The 19,594-nt window shown below is 36.7% G+C and overlaps 1 protein-coding gene across 6 annotated transcripts in view; it reads right to left on the bottom strand.

Annotated features, from left to right (window-relative positions):
- The window catches only part of SEMA3D (semaphorin 3D), a 196,929-nt gene that overhangs the window by 94,890 nt on the left and 82,445 nt on the right, over positions 1 to 19,594 (bottom strand). For all 6 annotated transcript variants that reach the window (XM_027071779.2, XM_027071780.2, XM_053218532.1 and 3 more), the window contains one exon: positions 11,309 to 11,469. In XM_027071779.2, coding sequence (XP_026927580.1) covers positions 11,309 to 11,469 — 161 coding nt within the window. The remainder of the gene's footprint in view (positions 1 to 11,308; positions 11,470 to 19,594) is intronic.

Raw genomic sequence — 19,594 nt, 5'->3', positions numbered from 1 at the left:
ATAGAGTGAAGTACTGAAAAACAAGGACAACAGCACCAAAAGTAGAGCTTCCATTATTGAAACTGACTGGGGTAGAAACTGTTATGGATGGGGAGTTTTAACTCTCAAGTTTGGGCACGATCTGCCCATGGAGCTTCCTCCATGAAGAGTTGGGCAAGACTTGCCTCTCTGCATTTTCAGGACTCAGTGTAAAGCCTCTTTCACATTTAGCCTTCTTCCACCCGACATCTTTGAATTTTAATACACTTGTGTTTATCATATCCATCTGCCACTTTCTTTTCGCAAGTAAATTTAGTTTGGGACCCTTTCCTGGGCATAAAGATTGATGAAATGCAATGGAATTGAAAATGTAAATTTGAGTCCCCACTTCATGCCCATGAGCAGCTAATGTGCTTTCAAATATTATCTCAATACTAACCGCAGAATGAATTTGCTGTACTTGGAATACATCTGACTTCCTGTGGATGGTTCTTTCTTATAATGTCAGCTTTACTATCACCTCCCCATTTCACCTTCTCTGAAGACCAACTAAAGTAGTTTTCTCCATCTTGCCATTTGCAGCAACACGGATGGAGCTAGAGAGCATTAAGCCAAACACATTAAGTCAGTCAGAGAAAGACGAATAACATATGATTCACTCATATGTGGAATTTACGAAACAATACAAACAAGCATAGGGAAAAGGAGAGAGAGAGACAGAGAGACAGAGACAGAGAAGCAAACCAAGAAATAGACTCTTAACTATAGAGAACAAATTGATGGTTACCAGAAGGGGAGGTGGATGGGGGTTGATTTACATAGGTGATGGGGATTAAGGAGTGCATTTGTCATGATGAGCACCGGGAGATGTATGGAATTGTGGAATCGGCATATTGTTTACCTGAAACTAATATTACACTGTGTGTTAAGTAACTGGAATTTAAACAAAAACTTGAAAGAGAGAAAGAGAGGAAGGGCGGAAGGAAGGAAGGAAGGAAGGAAGGAAGGAAGGAAGGAAGCAAGGGAGCAAGGGAGCAAGGGAGGGAGGGAGGGAGGGAGAGAGGAAGAAAGTTCATCAGGTTTTTTTTTTTTCCAGGATTCTCACCACAGTATTTAAACAACACTTAATACTAATTTTATTTGCTTCCTTTTTTTTCTTCTCCATCAAACCCTCCCTTTAGAAACCAGAGGCACCATGAGAACAGAGACCTCACCAGTTTTATTCTCTACTAGATTCCCAGCGTCTAGAAAAGTGCTAGCAACATAGTAGGAGCTCAATAATCATGCATTATGAAAGAGAGAGGGGTGCTATCGTATCATACTACCTAAAAGAAATTTTAAGAAATCCACAAATGGATTGGTAATTTTGAATTCGTGGTGCAGCTACATGTGAATTCGAGCGCAGTTATGCTTGTGGATAGATTTTATAATTCTGTGAGGAAAACGGATCGCAGCCTTCATTATCTTCTTAAGTAATATATGACTCAATGAAGTTTAGGGACTACTGATCTTGAGTGACAAGAAACACTCTTCTACTTTGTACGCTTTTTAGTACCCGGCACCGTATCACATACGTAGTAAGCTCGATACTTATTGAAAACTGATCTGCAGAGTTTGCCTTAAAATTACAGACAGAGAAAGAGTTCCTGTCAGAGTTCTGGCAGGAGTCTGAGCAGTCTGACAACATCCTGACAGTCCATTACAGTGACCAGATGGGACCTGCCCATCAGCACCCAGGCTGGGGAGCCAGCACATCCATGAACGGGGTGATTGTTTTACTTCTGTGGTTACTACACAGCATGTGCTCCACAGGCACTAGGAACAGATTAATCACCATGAAACTAAGCAGGGGGCTGTCTACCAAAAGTTAATTTATTGGGATGTCCACATGGTTTTCAAGTGTTTATAATTTCTTAATTTCAAGCATTAACTAAGAATAAAAAAGGTGACAACTTCCTTTTATCAATAACTTGTTTTTAAATGAGAAGTTATTTATTCTGAGATTTTCTCCACAAAGAATCAATATACAAGGTAAAGCATTCAATGGGAATGTCTTATTCAGCCATGATGTGAGTTAACAGAATTGGAGTCAGAAGGTCATGGTGACTTATAAAAGCATTTCTGCTTATACTCAACGTAAAGCAAGCAAGTACAGGATCTTCATGTATGAAAACCCTCTTGTTTTAGACTTCCTTGAGGAAAGGGAAATAACAAAGTGCTTTTCATGCTATGCAGAGAAGGGTGTTTAAATGATCCACTAAAACTTATTATATTTAAAATTACAAACTCACTTAGCTTGGTTATTTTCCTAATATAAGTGCTTAAAAATAGAGGCACAGTTTGACCAATTTCAAGTAACCTAATATTCATAATCACATACTGAGTTTTCATGCTAAATAAGGAGAAAAATAATATAAAAAAAACTGCATTATGACTGTTAGGTTAAAGAAATAACGGTCACATTTATAAACATGGAATTACTTTATTAACAGTCTGCTAAAGAGAAAAAAAAAATGATCCTCCTAAAGTGTCCAGCTTCTAGCTTAAGTGTTTTTACCTTTATGTTTATCCAGTGTTTCCTTTAAAATAATTCTGATTATTTTGTGGTTAAGTAACCAACAGAGTAGAGTTCCGAAGCAAATGGGGGGACCTAAAATTTAGCAAGGCAAGATTAAGTTGTGTTAAGTTATTCCGCAAAAATATGGAGCTACCTTATGTAGGTTATATAATGTATATATTGCTTTTGCACATTGCTTTTTCAGGTTTTTTTTTAAATTTATTTATTTACTTTTTTGAGAGAGATAGAGAGCAAGGGGAGGGGGCGGGCAGAGAGAGAGGGAGACAGAATCCCAGGCAGGCTCCATGTTGTCAACACAGAGCCCAATGTGGGGCTTGAACTCATGAATGGTGAGATAATGACCTGAGCCAAAATCAAGAGTCGGATGCTTAACCAACTTAGCCACTCAGGTGCTCCCCTTCACTTTAAAATCCATAGGAAAACTCTCTTTTTTCCCCCAGAAACATAGCATTTTTTTTTGCATTAAAAACAAACACAAATTACTTTAAACAGAAAAATTTTAAGTATTATACTGCTTTTTCCTTGAACACTGTAAGGTTAGCTAATAGATTTTTGTTGGGCTCATTAAAAGATCTTAGCTAACATAGCAATTCTTTGAACATTTTACATACAATATTTAATTTTGACACATATGAGTTTCAAGAGGAATGATTTTTTTAATTAACTAAAAAGAAAAAAGATGGTTATTATCTCAAAATGAAAGTAAACTTTTTGAAGATTACTTTCAAAGATCATTGAAAAATGAATCCATTCATATCCTACACTCTCTTTAAAATTTTTTGTAATGTTTATTTATTTTTGAGAGAGAGACAGAAAAAGAGAGAGAGAGAGAGAGACGGAGAGAACGAGCAGGGGAAGGGCAGAGATAGAGGGAGACACAGAATCTGAAGCAGGCTCCAGGCTCCCAGCTGTCAGCACAGAGCCTGACGTGGGGCTCAAACTCTCCAGCCGTGAAACGATGACCTAAGCCGAGGCTGGGCACTCAACTGACTGAGCCATCCAGGGGCCCCTCCTACATTCTCTTTTATCTAGGTTGTCAGGTATAGCTTAGCTTTGTTGGAATCAGATTCCAACAGAAATCTATGGCAAACAAGATGTCAAACAGCAAATGTTTTGTATGAGGCTATCAATAGTCAAAAGGTAAATAATATTAATAGGAACATTAACATTCTCTATTTGGTTGTCTCTATGGTTCTAGTTTGTATACTTCAGGAATTAAATAGAATGAGGATATATAATAAGGTTGTAGGTAAAACAACATCCTTCTCAGGGCTCTTTTTATGTCTTTGGTAGTAAGGCAAGATGTTAAAAGAGAAGTTTTAGCTGCATAAAAACTCAAAAATGAGATGCTAGGTCAAGAAGCAAAAAGTTTCAAAGTAGGTGGCCAAGAATCCTACAGATAATTTCACCCATGTGCAGTTATAAATACTTGGAAACTAGATATTAAAAGTTTTTTTCTTCCTTTCTGTAGAAAAGTATATTTCGTCTGAGACAATCCTATCACGTGTCCTACAAACCCCAAGGTGAGGGGTAGGTGCCAGGAAAGGAGCTTTCCTGGAACCTCAAGAAGCACTTGCTGTTGAAATGCCATTGGTGGAACATTCTAGATTAATGTCTAAAGGTGAGCGAGAGAACGACAAGCTCCAGTGGAAACACAGGCCAGATTCAGCGGCTATTTTGGCATCAGCCTGAACTTCCAGAGTGCGTCCAGGAACGGACACATGATGGCTTTCCATAGAAAAGATGGGAGCCGTACTTGCTCAAAAATGGGATGGCATGAGGTCACCTTATGTCCTGTTCAAGAGTGTTGAGTGAAAAGGCTTCAGAAGTTAACACCGGTGAAAGTGCAGTCTGTCTCAGGATAAAACACGAGAACATACCAGTCAGAGAAGAAATGTCATCAAGCTCATCCCAGAGAACTGCAAGGGAAAGATCTCCAAAAAGAGGGAATCCCCCAGAACTCACTAAGTCACTTTGGAAAGAGAAATCATCTTTAAACATCTGACAAGGACAGAAAGTCGAGAAGTGAGATCCCTCTGACAAGGACAGTAGAGCAGACATTTCTCTGAAGCCCTCTCCTCCCCTCTTCTCCTGATTTGACTGAAGGGGTCACACACTGTGTTCAACAAGCTTAAGGGAGAGGAGAAGCCTCTGAACATCTCCCTGTCTGGGAGCCTTCACTCACATGGCATGTGCAAACGGGGACAGGTAGATGGAACAGAGGCTCAATTTTACATGAGGTTGAAAAGTTTTATTACATTAGACGGGACATTTGAGTTGCTGGATAACAACTGTGTTACTACCAAAGAGTGACCTCGAAAACCATTGCTGCCTGCTAGAGTTACCCAACAGGTCCAGAAAAAGAAGGGGTTCCACAGAGCAGATTGAAAGGAACCGTGGTAGGTAACATAAAATTGTTTATTATTATACTCTGCAAGTTGACATACCAGTTGCTGTTAGATTAGTAGGTAAAATAAATAACAACTGTAGTCTCAGACTAAGTTTATTTCTCATTGGTCTACTTGTCTGCCTCTATAGCCCACTTGAAAAGAAAAAAAAAAAGAGAGGAAAAAAAAAGGGAAACCAAGAAAGAAATCCTTGAATAATATGAATACAAAAGCAGTACTTAGTTTAATAAATCATCACTTTTGTGATCTGTTTGCTTACATCCTGGTCTGGACACTCACTCCACCCATGCATGGTCTGAACTGCTTCCAAAGTGAGTAACATTTTCAGATGGAAGGATCCCAACAATTCATTAACTCAGAAGTCCAACTAACGAACATAACCAAATGGAGTACTGGATTTTTTTTTCTGTTAACTATGAATCCACTTAAAAAAAATGAGGGGTGCCTGGGTGGCTCAGTCGGTTGAGCGTCCGACTTCGGCTCAGGTCATGATCTTGCAGTTCGTGAGTTCAACCCCTGCATCAGGCTCTGTGCTGACAGCTCAGAGCCTGGAGCCTGCTTCCGATTCTGTGTCTCCCTCTCTCTCTGCCCTTTCCCCATTCATGCTCTCTCTCTGTCTCTCAAAAACGAATACAGTTAAAAAATTTTTTTAAATTAAGAGAGAGAAAAAAAGAGAGAAAGAGAGACTTTCAGCTTGTATATATAACTCCTGGAGTTTATATAGAGAGGGCTCTGGATTTTATATGAATTACTGCCAGGACTACTTAAGTCTGGCTGAAGTGGAGAATGTTCATTTGTAGTCAAAGTAACAGATGCCACAGAGTTTAAAATTATTTGTTTACAAACCACAGGTCCTTAAACCATAAGGCACAGATGTCAAAATGCATTATTATGATGCTGATGCTGATGATGAACATCATGAACAGGTTTCTAATGCTTAACTTAAAACTTAATGATAAACAGATGTAAATGTCCACAGCTGACCACCTTTCTCAAGGACTATTAAAATTACGTTTTTCATATACTTCTTCTGACTCTAGAGATGGAGTAGGATGTTAAGGGCTAGGCCAGGGAAATCTAGTCTCTCTAACTCGAACTATAAGAAATATACAGACAGACAAGAGAACAACTCTGACCACTCAAGTCCTCCAACATGTTTTTCCTCCATCCTAACTGAGCCAGGATACAATAAACTGCAAGTTCCAAATACAAATGTAAACTACTTTTAATTAGCCATTTAACAACCCCCCAGATTTTGCCCATCCATCTTGAACTAGTTCAGATACCATGCACATATGACAACAGTAGACCCTCAACTGATTTTTTAATGAAAACATGAAAAAGAAACACATACTGAAGTAGAACAAAATAAAAAAAAAATCAAAAGTCAGTCACTAAAAAGTATCCCAAGTTATACTTCTGTAAATCCACATAATTGGTTTCAACCTCAGAGACTGACAAAACCAAATCACAGGAGCATTATTTGGGGTATAATTCTGCTAGGATATATATTCAGTGATACTTAAGTGATATTTAGTTATTTGATTTAAAAATATATATGTTCTCTGTACATTAAATATTTAGTGTAGGGGTGCCTGGGTGGCTCAGTCAGTTAGGCTGTCCAACTCTTAGGTTCAGCTCAGGTCACAATCTCATGATTCATGAGATCGAGTCCCACATTGGGCTCCAAGCTGATAATGCTGGGCCTGCTTGGGATTCTCTCTCCCCCTCTGCCTCTCCTCAGCTTGTGCTCTCTCTCTCTCAAAATAAATAAGTAAACTTATTTAAAAAATATTTAGTGGATAATGCTAAATACTACAACAGAGTAATTATGTAGTCTTCAATTCTTTGAGTTCAATTGTAATCTAGTCTCTCCTGACAATGTCACCCCAATAATGTTTACAATATTGAAGGGAGAAAACTTACGGAGAATCAGGAACTTTGAAGAGATCTGCAGCAGAATTCATAAAGCCTACATCAAGTAGAGAGTCACAGAGAACTTTTATACAATGAGTCAAAGGAGAATGAGAAGTGCATGGTAAATAGCCCAGTCCCCATTCAAAGAGGGTATGATTTGGATGGGGGATATATTTACTTATACCAATACATAATGATAATTCTATAAAAGAGGACAACTGACATTGATATTAATATATATAATTGCTCTACTAAACACAAAGAATTGTTATGTCCTCTAAGGGTGAGGAAGCCTTGGGGAGTAAAAGGCAACAAAAGGGTAAAATTAGATAAGTGCCTTCAAAATTCAGAGGAGTGAGGTGAACAAGAAAGTGAATGGCAATTTCAGGAAGCTTTAGCAAAGGCAGAAAACTTGAAAGTAATTTATTTTGAAAAGAACTAACAGCGCAGGTTGAGTAAATGAATGAGAGAGAGGAAGGCAGGGAAGCAGAAAATAAAATGCAAGTGAGGGAATAATGAACAGTGGATAAAAATAAGACCGGAAATCAGGTGAGCCTTAGAAATCAACAGAAATCTGGAGTTCATTCAAGTTCCCTGAAAATCAAGAACTCCAGAGTATGTAAGCAGAGAAGAAATATGGTCAGATTTTTATTTTTTTAAGAGATAATACTGACGGTCATGGTGAATGGATTAGATAGGGAGAAAATGGAGAATCCCTTTTATAAGATAAACTCACTTGAATAATGGTATTATCACTTACACTAGAGGACGATATTGAAATGGTCGCCACCTTATCAGTTTGGCTTGTCAGTTGAGGCTTTTTGCTGGGTCTGCATCACAGCACAGTTCTTTCTTTATCTAATAGTACTTCCCCACGGCCCCTCTCACATGTGTTGATCCCCAGTACACTCCCTTACAAATATCCTATAAAATAATTTCGCTCTCCCAGTTGACTTCTGGCGGAATTCAACCTACAGCCCAACAGTAAAAATGGTTCCAGATCCACATTCTTCCCTTGGAATGGGATCTTGTTAGGCTGGTTCTGATTTTTCTATTTTGGTCTAGTGTTGGGAAAAGGAAACGTTGAACCAATGCGCATATCTATCCTGAACCTGTCCCACAGAGATCCACAGACTTTTCCCTAGCTGAAGAGAGGCCTTAGGGACCAACTGAGGAAAAGCCTACTTGAAGTGAGAGACTTCACGTCCCCACGTGTGCTGACACTTGTCATTAAGTCTATTAAATCCCTATAGAAATAGTCCTTTCCCTCAAGAAAAGATCAGAATCTTATCCCTTTCACCTAAATGTCACATCGTTTAAAAACAAAAACAAAAAACAAACAATAAGACAAACAAACAAACAAAAAACCTTGGCGTACTTAATTTTTACTTTCCAGAGGAGTAGAAATACTCTGAAATATTTAATTTTTACTTTCTTCCTCTACAGTCGTACCCATCAAACCCTATTGAACATATACCTGTATCATTCATTGTAGAAGACTCAAAATCTAGTTGGAATAGAGTAAACATAATACAAAGGATATTTTAAAATATTTATTACTGAATTTTTTTTGTAAAGGATGTTACCACAGGCCAGGGGCAAATACGAAATGAAGGAGATTTTTCAATAGACATGTCCCTGTTTGTACAAGAACTTTTAAGTAAACATATATCCTAAATTTTGACACTTCAATGGAATACTTTCTACAGATTTTTTTTTCAATTTGCCAGAGGAAAATATCCCTAACCAGTCATTCCTAAGTCAATTACGTGTTGTAGATTGCTTTAGGTCTTGAGAGTACAAAGGACATCCTTCAGCCCCATGGAGTCCCAACATGTGTGGTTTCTTCCGCAGAGAAGTTTGGATTTTTGCCGAAGGGCATGGAGCCAACGCAAACCACGTAGGTCTAAACACTGCTAAAGTACTACATCTTGACACTTTAAGTTGCTACTGTAGAGTACCTTTTAGCACTGGAGTGATTTATATAAGTTTTAAATGTAGATACCTATAAAAACATAAATTCTTTCCTTTTCCTTTGTATGCATAACCTCTTTATGAATTACACATTTGATATGATAAAGGAATATCAGGCAGAAAATCTCCAGTACAGACCCTAATTTTACAATGTGTTCAAATAACCATTTATTTCAATAATAGCATGAGGGAAATCAAAGTTTCATAAATATTTATTTTATTAAATATTAGCACATTTCATGGATGGAATGCAGCCAAAGAGAGATCTGCTTAAAATAGTCACAGAAGGAAGTTATGTTATCAGAATTTATTTTAAGCGATGATGTAATGCACTCATTTCAGATAAATGAACTTTTTCTTCTAATCCCTGAAGGCAGAGAATAGCACAAGAACAAATTCCCTTGAAACTATGAATTGCCTTTTGCTATTACACTAAAGCTGAGACATATTTGGAAAAATGCTTTGTTAGCTATATAGCAGCTCTTCAAGCAAAACTGTGAAACGGACTAAGATTTTCCTTGGTGGCTTTCCTTAAAGGAGTCATCTTCTGCTAAGATATTTACTGATTATTGAGATATTAGTTGATACCACCAATAGGCTCTCCTATACAAATATATATTTTTTAAATCCTAAAGAAAATATATATCCTTAAGCATAAACGGAACAGAACGACAATGGCAGAATGAAGGTAAGCTTTTCAAATTCTAGCCCATATTCACTGCTTATTTTACCTTACTGTAAACAATATTCAAACTATAGAATAATTATATTTTTTAAATAAGATAATCTTATGAGTTTATATTTTGAGTATGTCGATTATCACATCACCTACTGCTAATATTTTACCCTCATTGTTTCTTCTAGAAACATCCAACACATGCATATACATTTGTATTCAAACACTACTTCTTTATCAAGTCTGAGCATTCATAAGAAACATCTCCTTTCAGGGTTTGGGGGTGGCTCAGACAATTAAACGCCCAACTCTTGATTTTGGCTCAGGTCATGATCTCATGGTTTATGAAATGGAGCTTCATGTCAGGCCCTGTGCTGACAGCAGGGAGCCTGCTTGGGATTCTCTCTCTCTCCCTCTGTCCCTTTTCTCTCTCTGTCTGTCTCTGTCCCTCCCCAGCTCATGCTTGCGTGCTCTCTCTCTCAAAATAAATAAATACATTTTAAAAAAGATCTCCTTTTCTTTTGGTGGACCTCAAAAATGTACAGAAGAGCTACTTAAAAATTAAATTATTAAAAGGCAAAAAAACACTGTTTCTGATGCAGGCATTAATTAAGCAATATTAACACATATGGAGACAACTATTTCACCTATGTAGACTAAGCCCTTAGTGTTGATAATATTCAAATAACTGAGCAACTAATATTTAGTTTTTAAAGCATTTAAAAATCAGAGGTTTAAGTTCAAGTGGTCATTGTAGGTGACAACTGTTTGAAGCTTCAAAGTCCTACAGTGACTTGTGAACGACTCTTTTAGAATGGAAAGAATTCTCTATTAATTCAGTACTGGGGACTATTGACCTGAAATCTTGTAATGGCTCCTAGTATTTTGTTTTTCAATGCTTCTGAAAAAGAAGAAAAAGAAAAACCAATCTAACATGTCTCGTAGATGTAGAATGAATTATATATTATGTCTTCTCATCAGTCATTCAATCCTTCCAGTCTTGGCATCCATCTGGGCTTGCATAGATACTGATATTTGCTAACGTACTTGCTGATCATAATTTATAAGGCCTAAAGGATGGCACTCTTTCCTTTGAGCATTGTGTTGCTAACTGAAAAGGTAAAGCACAGCAGCAGCTGCCTTTTTTTTTTCAATAACTAGCATATATTTTCTTTCAGTGGTAGATTATTCTTAATGAGGCCATAGTTGAGGTATTAATAATCCTCACCCTCTGAGGGTGCTTGGGCCATAGGAGAAACCTATTCAGTTAAGAAATAAGAATGTGAAAAAAAAAAAACAGTGTGGTGTTAAAATGCCACCTTAGTCACACTGTCAATTTGAAATATGGTTATTCGCTAATTGAAAGTTAACAAAAACTTAATTTTACAATTACTATGAATATAAATGTTAACCCTTGATGAATAACTCATTTGGCAGCTTTTCAGTCTAAAACATTACATTTCTCTTGCATAATCCCTTTCATTTATATTTTCAAACGTTCTATTATTACACTTATTCACTGTTAACAGAGAACATGCCTATGTACTTAAATCCACAAAACTCCAAAACGTACATCAAAAGCCAGGTGTTCTTCTAACATGTTCTTTTTGGATATGTAAATGACCTAGTGCATTTGAAACTGAGTCACTTAAAATAAAAGAGGAGAATGGCATAGATGGAAATAAATGCATTCAGCCAATATATATATACACACACACATACACACACACACATATGTAAATATTTATATATATCTTTATATATAAATAAACTGACCTTCTTAAAGTTTTTGTTTAAGTCAACCAGACTGAGCAGGAAGATGTGGTCCTTCGCTCCTACAAGCAGCCTGCCCCTCTCCTCATCCAACAGAATGGTTTGGAAATCTAGTCCTTCTGATGAACCCAAAAACGGAATGCAGCTATTTGAAAGCAGCAAGTCTATGGGAAAGTAAAAGAGGAATTGAAAGAAAGAAAACATTAATTAGTAAAATACTTACTTGCCTCAATACATACATTTCTGCACTTTGTAAATGCATACATACGGTATGCATGCTCAAATTTAGATAGAAGCAAACAAGATACAGTTTTTTAGCACATAATCATTTAGAAATCACTGTGATTTATTACATTTCATTTTACTGATACAACATTAATCTTACATATGAAAAATGCAAGATATTAAAATGAGTATTTTCAAAGCAATTGAATGCAAAATATTTCACTACTCTGTCCACCTTCTTAAGTTACAAATTGAAAGCATCAGTTTGCAAACTGATTAAATAAATCAATATATGCAAAGTAAGCATGAAACTAAGTGTATGATAAAACTTACAGCATTTTTTCGCCCCCTACATTTGATAAACACATCACTATGTTTGGAGGATAATAGGGTTCCTATTTCATGCATTCAGGGAGTAAACAAAGAAGCCAAATCCAAGAAAATGGATTCTGAGAGATATATGATCCTGAACCAGTAAAGAGATCAAAATAGTAAAGCAGGAAGGGACCTTGAAAATCAATTAATACGGATTCATGATTTTATAAATGAAGGTATTTAACTCCAGCAAGGTGAAGCCACATGTCTCAAGTCTCAAAATCAGGTGATGGTAAGGTTGATAATACAGCCTCAGTCCCAGTCTCCATTCTCTTTAACACTTGTCTGTATGTCCTAATTCTTTTCTTTTTTTTTTTCCACTTACAACTGTGATATGGATAGACCTATTAAATTTAGGTCCGGGTTTACAGAAATACAAATCTTTCAACAGATTTTGCCTCAAATACTTATCATACCCTCTCATTTTCTATAGCCTCATAATATTAAATACCAATATAATAATAATACCACTCATCACTCATTAAAGTCCATTATATGTTGATGGACTTTGAAACTAAATCATTATTTTCAAGTAAGTCATTATTAATTGATGAGAAAAATACAAAGAGGCAATGTCTCAGAAACAGGTAACAGGATACTTCCAAAATGTATCATGGCAATTTTCAACTTCTGTAAATGGATATATGAGTCTTCTAAATTTAAAGCCTATATATTCCACACATCAACTGCGGGCTCTATTGCTACTCCATATTTTTGAGTATTCCCTTCACTCGTTTCTCTAATTTACAATGGTTACATGTTATTTCCCTTATTCATCATGATAGATTTTGGTCTTAGTTTTGACAAACCCAAAGGCTGTATGCCGAAGAAGATATGAAATTATCTGAATTCTCAAGTGAGTGTGGTCTTACTAATGCTTATCAATCTTGCTTTATGTATACTGGATAGAAGTCTGGATATAGTAACCCAATACTAATTATTTCCTCTCAAGCTAAATATGACTTGAGTAGTTTTTCAGACCAGAGACCCATGGAATAATATTTTTTAGCATCTCCAAATACAGTAGCCCTATTTTTGTAGGCTAATATCTGATAAACATTCCATACTAACTATAAAGTAGAACTGAGGAAAGAATAATGGAACCCAGTGGATAGATAAGACAGATATGATCTAAAGCCTTAACAAAAGAAAACATTTCACACAAACCCTTATTCACTGAGGTGATTTGGTATGTTCCATGACATTCCCACTTGTTTAACAAAGAATAAAATGGGCAAAATGGAAAAAGTATGCAAGGGTCTCCAAGAGCATATCTTGACCCAATTAATAGAGAAAAGTAGGTTATATGATATACATCTTATTATTTCAAGTGCCCATGGATAATAATCAACTATTTTGAACCATGCATTTGCAACGTTCATTAACAAAAAGAAACATGGGTTAGCCTAATGAGTGTGAGATTTGTGTCTAGACCACTTGGGACATATCCCAGCCTCACAAATCTAGCTGTGATCTAGGAAAAAAAAACAAAACAAAACAACAACAACAAAAAAACTTAACTTCCCCGTGCCTCAGTTTCCTCCTCTATAAAATGGAGATAATAATATAAACGATTAATAAATCATGTAGGCGTGAGGACTCAAGGACTTAATGATGAGCATTAGAATGGTGCCTGTCACATAGTAAGTGCTATGTACTATCAGTTATTACAACGATGACGATGTATTTTTTAAACTCTATACAAAATGTACAAAAAGGAAGACATAATATTTCCCAACTCATATAATTCTTAGGATGAGCAAAGGAGGTAACTTCTTTAAGGTTCTTAAAACAGTACCTTGAAGATAGGAAAAGTTCAGTAAATATTAACTTACTTTGAATATGATTATTAAATTCCAGTTTGAGCCAAATAACTTCTAATAAAGAATAGTATCTCATCTTCCCTTAAACCTGACTTGTGAAGATGAGAAATTCTCTGTATTCTTTTTACAGTATTGGACTAACATTAAAAAGCTATTCAGTCCAAAAAACTTATAAGAATCTATTATATTAGGTATTGAGCATGTAGTTAAGGGTGTGGTCATGCTAAGCCCTGCATTCAAGGGGCTCACAGATGAATATATAAGTAGAAAGGTATACAGAATACAGTATAGGCAAAGTGCATTCTAATACAAGTATACACAAAGGAAATCTTTCAAATAATTAATTGTGTGTCACTTTACAAAAGAAGATAACAATTGACAACAGTGTTGAGGGACGAATGGAATCTTTTCAGGAAAGATATAAAGAAAAGTTTTTTTTGAGGCAGAAGAACACGAGAATGTACAAGTGCATATATCATCATACGTCACACTCACCCAATACATTTTTAATATGTCTCCTACTCTGCAGTGTGAACTCCTTCAGCACAAAGACTATGTCTAACTTATCTTTGAATCCCCAGCACTCGCTCAGTGTCTGAGACAAATTAAGTACTTACTAAATATTTGTGGAATTGAAGTAGTTCGATAGGCTAGAACATACAGAATATATGAGGCTGGACGTAAAGGCAGCCTTGAGATAACCAGAGCCTAAAATGGCAGGCTGGGAAGTTTGATTATCATGGAGGTAACTGGAAGCCACTAAAATACGTTATGCAGAAAAGTGACAAAGACTTTAACTGAGTGTTGAAAAATAAGTCTGGCTGCAGTGTTCAGGATTGATGAGAATTGGAAATGTAGGAGAAGGGAGACTACCCAGAAGTTCCTGAAAGATGGCAAGTCCCTGAATTATGGCAGTGCCACTGAGAGGAGCAAGATGTTTAAGAATCTTGCATCTCATTTGTTGTTTCTCCTGGTACAGCAAGGAAAACAAAGTTGAGGTAGTCATTTATTTTCTTTAACCACAACCAATTCTATTGGGTTTAGTTTCAAATTTGACAAGGAAAAACAGCTGCAAAAATAGTGACTAATGTAAAGTATTATCATTTCAAAATGATTTCATGTTGCCTTGTGACAATGTTAGCATCAAAATGATTAAAGCATGCCCCGCCAATCCTTTGTAGCCAAACAAAATAATTAGACTTAGGCATTACATATGAAAATTTCTCAGGCTGACGCATACATTTTGAACAGACCTTGGGACAGGGATTGGAACAGGTTCCCTCTTCCCCAAACAGCTTATCTTTCCTGCATTTCTGCCAAACCAAGCAAAGTCATTTTTGTTTCCACAGGATCATCAAGTAAAGCCTGGGGGGACGGGAGGGGGCAGGGGGACAGGGGTTGGAGGTGGTTAATTCCAAAGCCTGCGTCTTCACACCTAAAACTGATATACTCCCGGGAGAATTTTAGAGGAATCAGAGGTGGATGCCGGCTCTGCAGGCTGGAAACTCATGAAAGTTAAAGACCAATAATTTGGCAATAGATTTCCGAGCTTTATTTTTTTTCTTCTCCTGAACTGACAATTTTCAGCCATGTGATTTTTTTTTTAATTTTTTTTAAACATCTATTTATTTTTGAGACAAAGAAAGACAGAGCATGAACAGGGGAGGGGCAGAGAGAGAGGGAGACACAGAATCTGAAACAGGCTCCAGGCTCTGAGCTGTCAGCACAGAGCCCGACGCGGGGCTCTAACTCACGGCCCATGAGATCATGACCTGAGCCGAAGTTGGACGCTTAACTGACCAAGCCACCCAGGCGCCCCAAGCCATGTGATTTTTAAGACTGTCCACAGTTACAATCCTTTGGAACAGAAACTCTGTTCTGTCCCCATTGGGGAGGGGGGTGAGCATGTTGCGTCACACAGCCATTCAGAGGAGGCCTGCCCAATACGCACTTAGCCAGCCTCGCCTCTCCTCAGATGACAGTAGCATTTACCTCTAGGTCCTCAATGCATTCTTTGTTCTTTCTACCTAAACTTATGGAATTCTCTATAATCATTCATTCGAACTGTTCTTTTAACAACTTGTTGGTCTATCACCTTCTTCTCAGTTTGTAGTGTCATTCAGTTTCTCACGCCCTCAATTTCCCACTCCTATTCTAGCAATACACTTTTGGAAAAGTTACAGGATGATTGTTTCTGAAATGAAATGAAGATAACATTATTAATTTATTCCACTAGTTTGAATATGGAAATCATTCCTGTGATAGATTTTTATTTGAATGATGACACAGACAAGATGTTCATGATCCGTGATCAATAAAATGCTGCAGAGCAACAGCACGGTTCTGAGTATCAAAAACCCTATAAGTAACATGATTTTTCATGTTTGTATGTACATGTGCCTTTTTCTGAAGGGTATGTCCAGAATCTTCATCAGCATCTCCTGGTATCTCTCCAAAAGCCACAGAGAAAATGTATATTTCCAACATGTAGTTAATAACCATTTAGAATAACTTCCCATTTCTTCACTATTTAGAATAACTGCTTGGCACAAGGAAGCAAGTCACTACCTTTATAAAATCTGATGATGAAGGCAAACAATGGACTCACCTAAGACCACCAGGGGCTCTGCACATGATACAAAGACTCTGATAACAAGTTCCACTCTCAGGATCTTACAGCCTAGTGCAGAGGAAATGCTATTCCACATCAAAAAGGAAAACATGCTTGTGACAAAAGACAGCAGGAGCGAAAGTCACAGACTGTCAAATACCTTTAATAGTAAAATGGGAAGAAATCCCATCTGCATTTCTTTTACCAAGCCAAATAATGCCACTTCAATTCTCTCACCATTATGTTGGGTAGAGATACTGCATGGTCTCTATGCTCCTTCTAAAATGCCTTTGAGTTCTACAGCATTAGAACCTTATGCCTAACTTTGTTAAAATTAAAGAGCTATCAGGTAAACTAGCATTCACCTCTCTATTCCTGGGCATCACTCTGTTCCTTGGAATAGATCGCCTCTAACCTTTGGGAAGAGCAGGAATATAGTGTAAAGCAATTCCAACTAAAGGGAAATTCTATCAATAACCTTTGTTGGACTCACATGTGCCAATTCAGTGAGGTCCAGAATGGTTAAGGAGGTTTCACAAAACCAATTTGCTCTTACTGGTGCTGTTTGTTCAGCAACAATGAAACTCCTCACTCACAACCAGATGCCCTTCTATGTGAGGGGAAGGCTAAAGATCCCATAATCCCTGTTCTGACTTGAAATAAACATTTGTTCTTAAAAGAATTCTTTGTATCTCCCTTTTAGTGTCACTTAATACAATTGTTCATTCAGCCTGAAGAAACATTTGACCTGACGGTCTACATTCTTCCTCTTCACCTCAGAAAGGAAGGGAGTGGTTAGTCACATTGAATCTAATAAATTTAGGTTTAAGCAACACAGACTTCCTCAATGTTTGACTGTTAAATGAACAAGATCCCATATCCCTGAAATAGCATTTATTGCCAGAAATCTTGAACTGGGTGGAGTTGACCATTTCTCTCACAAGAAGACTACATAGCTAAAAAAATGGCTTCCCACATCCTTTAAAGAACACTTAACAGAAAGATTTTTTGAGAAGATAATCCAAGTTATTAAAGCTAGAATTTCATGAGGTAAAAAGAAAATCACCTTTGAGGAAAGTTACTTCCCAATCTACTCCAGTCACAGGAGTAGAATGCCTCAACAGAGAAAGTTTACAACCAAAAATGGCCCCAGTTCAAAACCGAATCGGCTTTCCCTATGGTCTCAAGATATTCAGCACAAATGCTTACTGCAACCACTCCTATTTTTCCTCAAAGGAAATAACCATTATATCAGTAAGGCTGTTCTGAGGCTTCTTGAAATATGGTCGCATCTCCAGTGTGTTCTTTGCAAAGCTGTTGTAAGTAAGGAAGTAAAGGAGTTTTTAATCCTGTCTTCCCCATAAATTCAGCTTTCCTCCCTTGATCTCTGAACCCCCAGGGCTTTCATGCTGTTAGTATCTAAAGACTTCTTCTATGGAATTCCTTCTTCCCATAGTTTCCAGAAATGTTTTGGCTACCAAACCATTACCTCACCCCCCACCCCCCCAAAAAAAGCCTGTTCTCAGTTTGGGTCAGGAATTGAGTAAAGGCAACAAGTTATTCAGTCCAAAAAGAAAACTAGTCCCTAATACCGTGGCTCACTGAGTTCCTTGGGCTCTCTGTGAACTTGTATTTGCTTCTCTAGGTTCTGGTCCAAGGAAAGGCATGGATTCTGTTTTGGAATCAAGCTTTGGAAATTTAACTCATCTTAAACTGGCCCCACCTGACTTTCAATTGGTTTTCTGAAGCTTGAGATCATATGAAAAAATTTTGGTTACCAAGATAGCTGACTTCCACCTATCAAAAATAAAAATTAGTCTCTATTTATGTACACTCAGTCTCCATAGCTAACTGCTGAAACAATATCCAGTATATAAAAAGAATAATATTCAAACCTAAAATCCTTACAAAAGACTACTTCAAAACTATAGGTGTGTATTATATTATCTTTATACGTTCCTAGGTGAGAAGTCCAACCCTGTTCTCTTCCCACAAATGCAAGTCCAACTCAGGAAAAAAATCAAATTTTCATTTGCTCTTCTGCAATGGAATGTTGAAGATCATTCTGCTCATTAGGTCTTAGAACATTGCCTATGTCAGTAATAAATCAGATGATACCATGTAGGGAAACATAAATTAGAAACAAATAAAGCCTATTATATCATCAGAGCTTTGTTCTTGCCAGGACAGGATGTGGAGAGGAGTGTGGCAATTTTACACTGTCACATTTCCATCTACATCCATGCTTTTAAATTACAGGTTTATTTTTATTTGGCTAGCTTTCAATAGCAGATGCTTTATATAATTCATCACATGTGAGATTCATAATTTATGATTATGAATCCTTTTAAACTCTTACTTTGAAGGAGTCCTTTTAAATGCTCGAAAGCTTTGCTATGATCATTTTTCCCACTGACCTATAAAAAAAGCCTAACGTTGTAAGTACCTAGTACATTTCCAGAAAACCAGCGTCATAATAGAATAAACTTCCTCAGAAGGAAGGATTCTGATTTGACAATTATTTTCTTAATGGCCTTCAAGGTCTTGAGAGTAGCTCCCCTTCCAAATTTCAAGGAATGTTTAAAATCAAGACACCATGTCACAAATTAATACGGATCTATTTTCAATCAAGTATATAAATTTAATTTTTACAAAACTCAGAAAGCCATACCTTAGTATACCATCAGCTATAGATTCTAAACAGCAAGACAAACAGGATAGGAACAAATAATTCTTCAAGTTAAGATCATGATGAATATACAGAACAAAGAGTAATAACATTTTTGGAAAAGAACAACATTTTATAACGATATTTTTAAAAATTAATTGCATCCACCAAAATTAAGTATATGCACACCAAAAAGTAAAGTTAAAAGGCATATGTAAGCATCTGTCTCCTCTCCCATCGTCTACCTCCAAACCAGTTTAGTAGTTTATTTTCTATTCATTTTTCTATTTCTAAATAATATGTATACACTACTATCTTTTAGAACATTATTTTCAGACATTTCTACTGAATTCCCTTTGACAGAAATTGAGAATTTTAGCTTTCTGATGCCAACTCTTTCCCTTTAACCAAAGTCCTGACATGATTATATGTCCATTTTTATGAAAAGCTGTATTCAATGGTTTCATTATTAAACAATGTAAATACTCTTCCCTACTTAGAAAACTAGTTCTCTGATTATACTTTCTTTCTTGGAAAAAAAAAAATCTGTTGCTTTAATTAATAATTTCCAAGTTGTGACATTTACT

The sequence above is a fragment of the Acinonyx jubatus genome, chromosome A2 (genome assembly GCF_027475565.1).
Source record: "Acinonyx jubatus isolate Ajub_Pintada_27869175 chromosome A2, VMU_Ajub_asm_v1.0, whole genome shotgun sequence".
NCBI lineage: Eukaryota > Metazoa > Chordata > Mammalia > Carnivora > Felidae > Acinonyx > Acinonyx jubatus.
The sequence above is the reverse complement of the archived record's forward strand: the minus strand, read 5'-3'. Positions and strand labels throughout refer to the sequence as shown.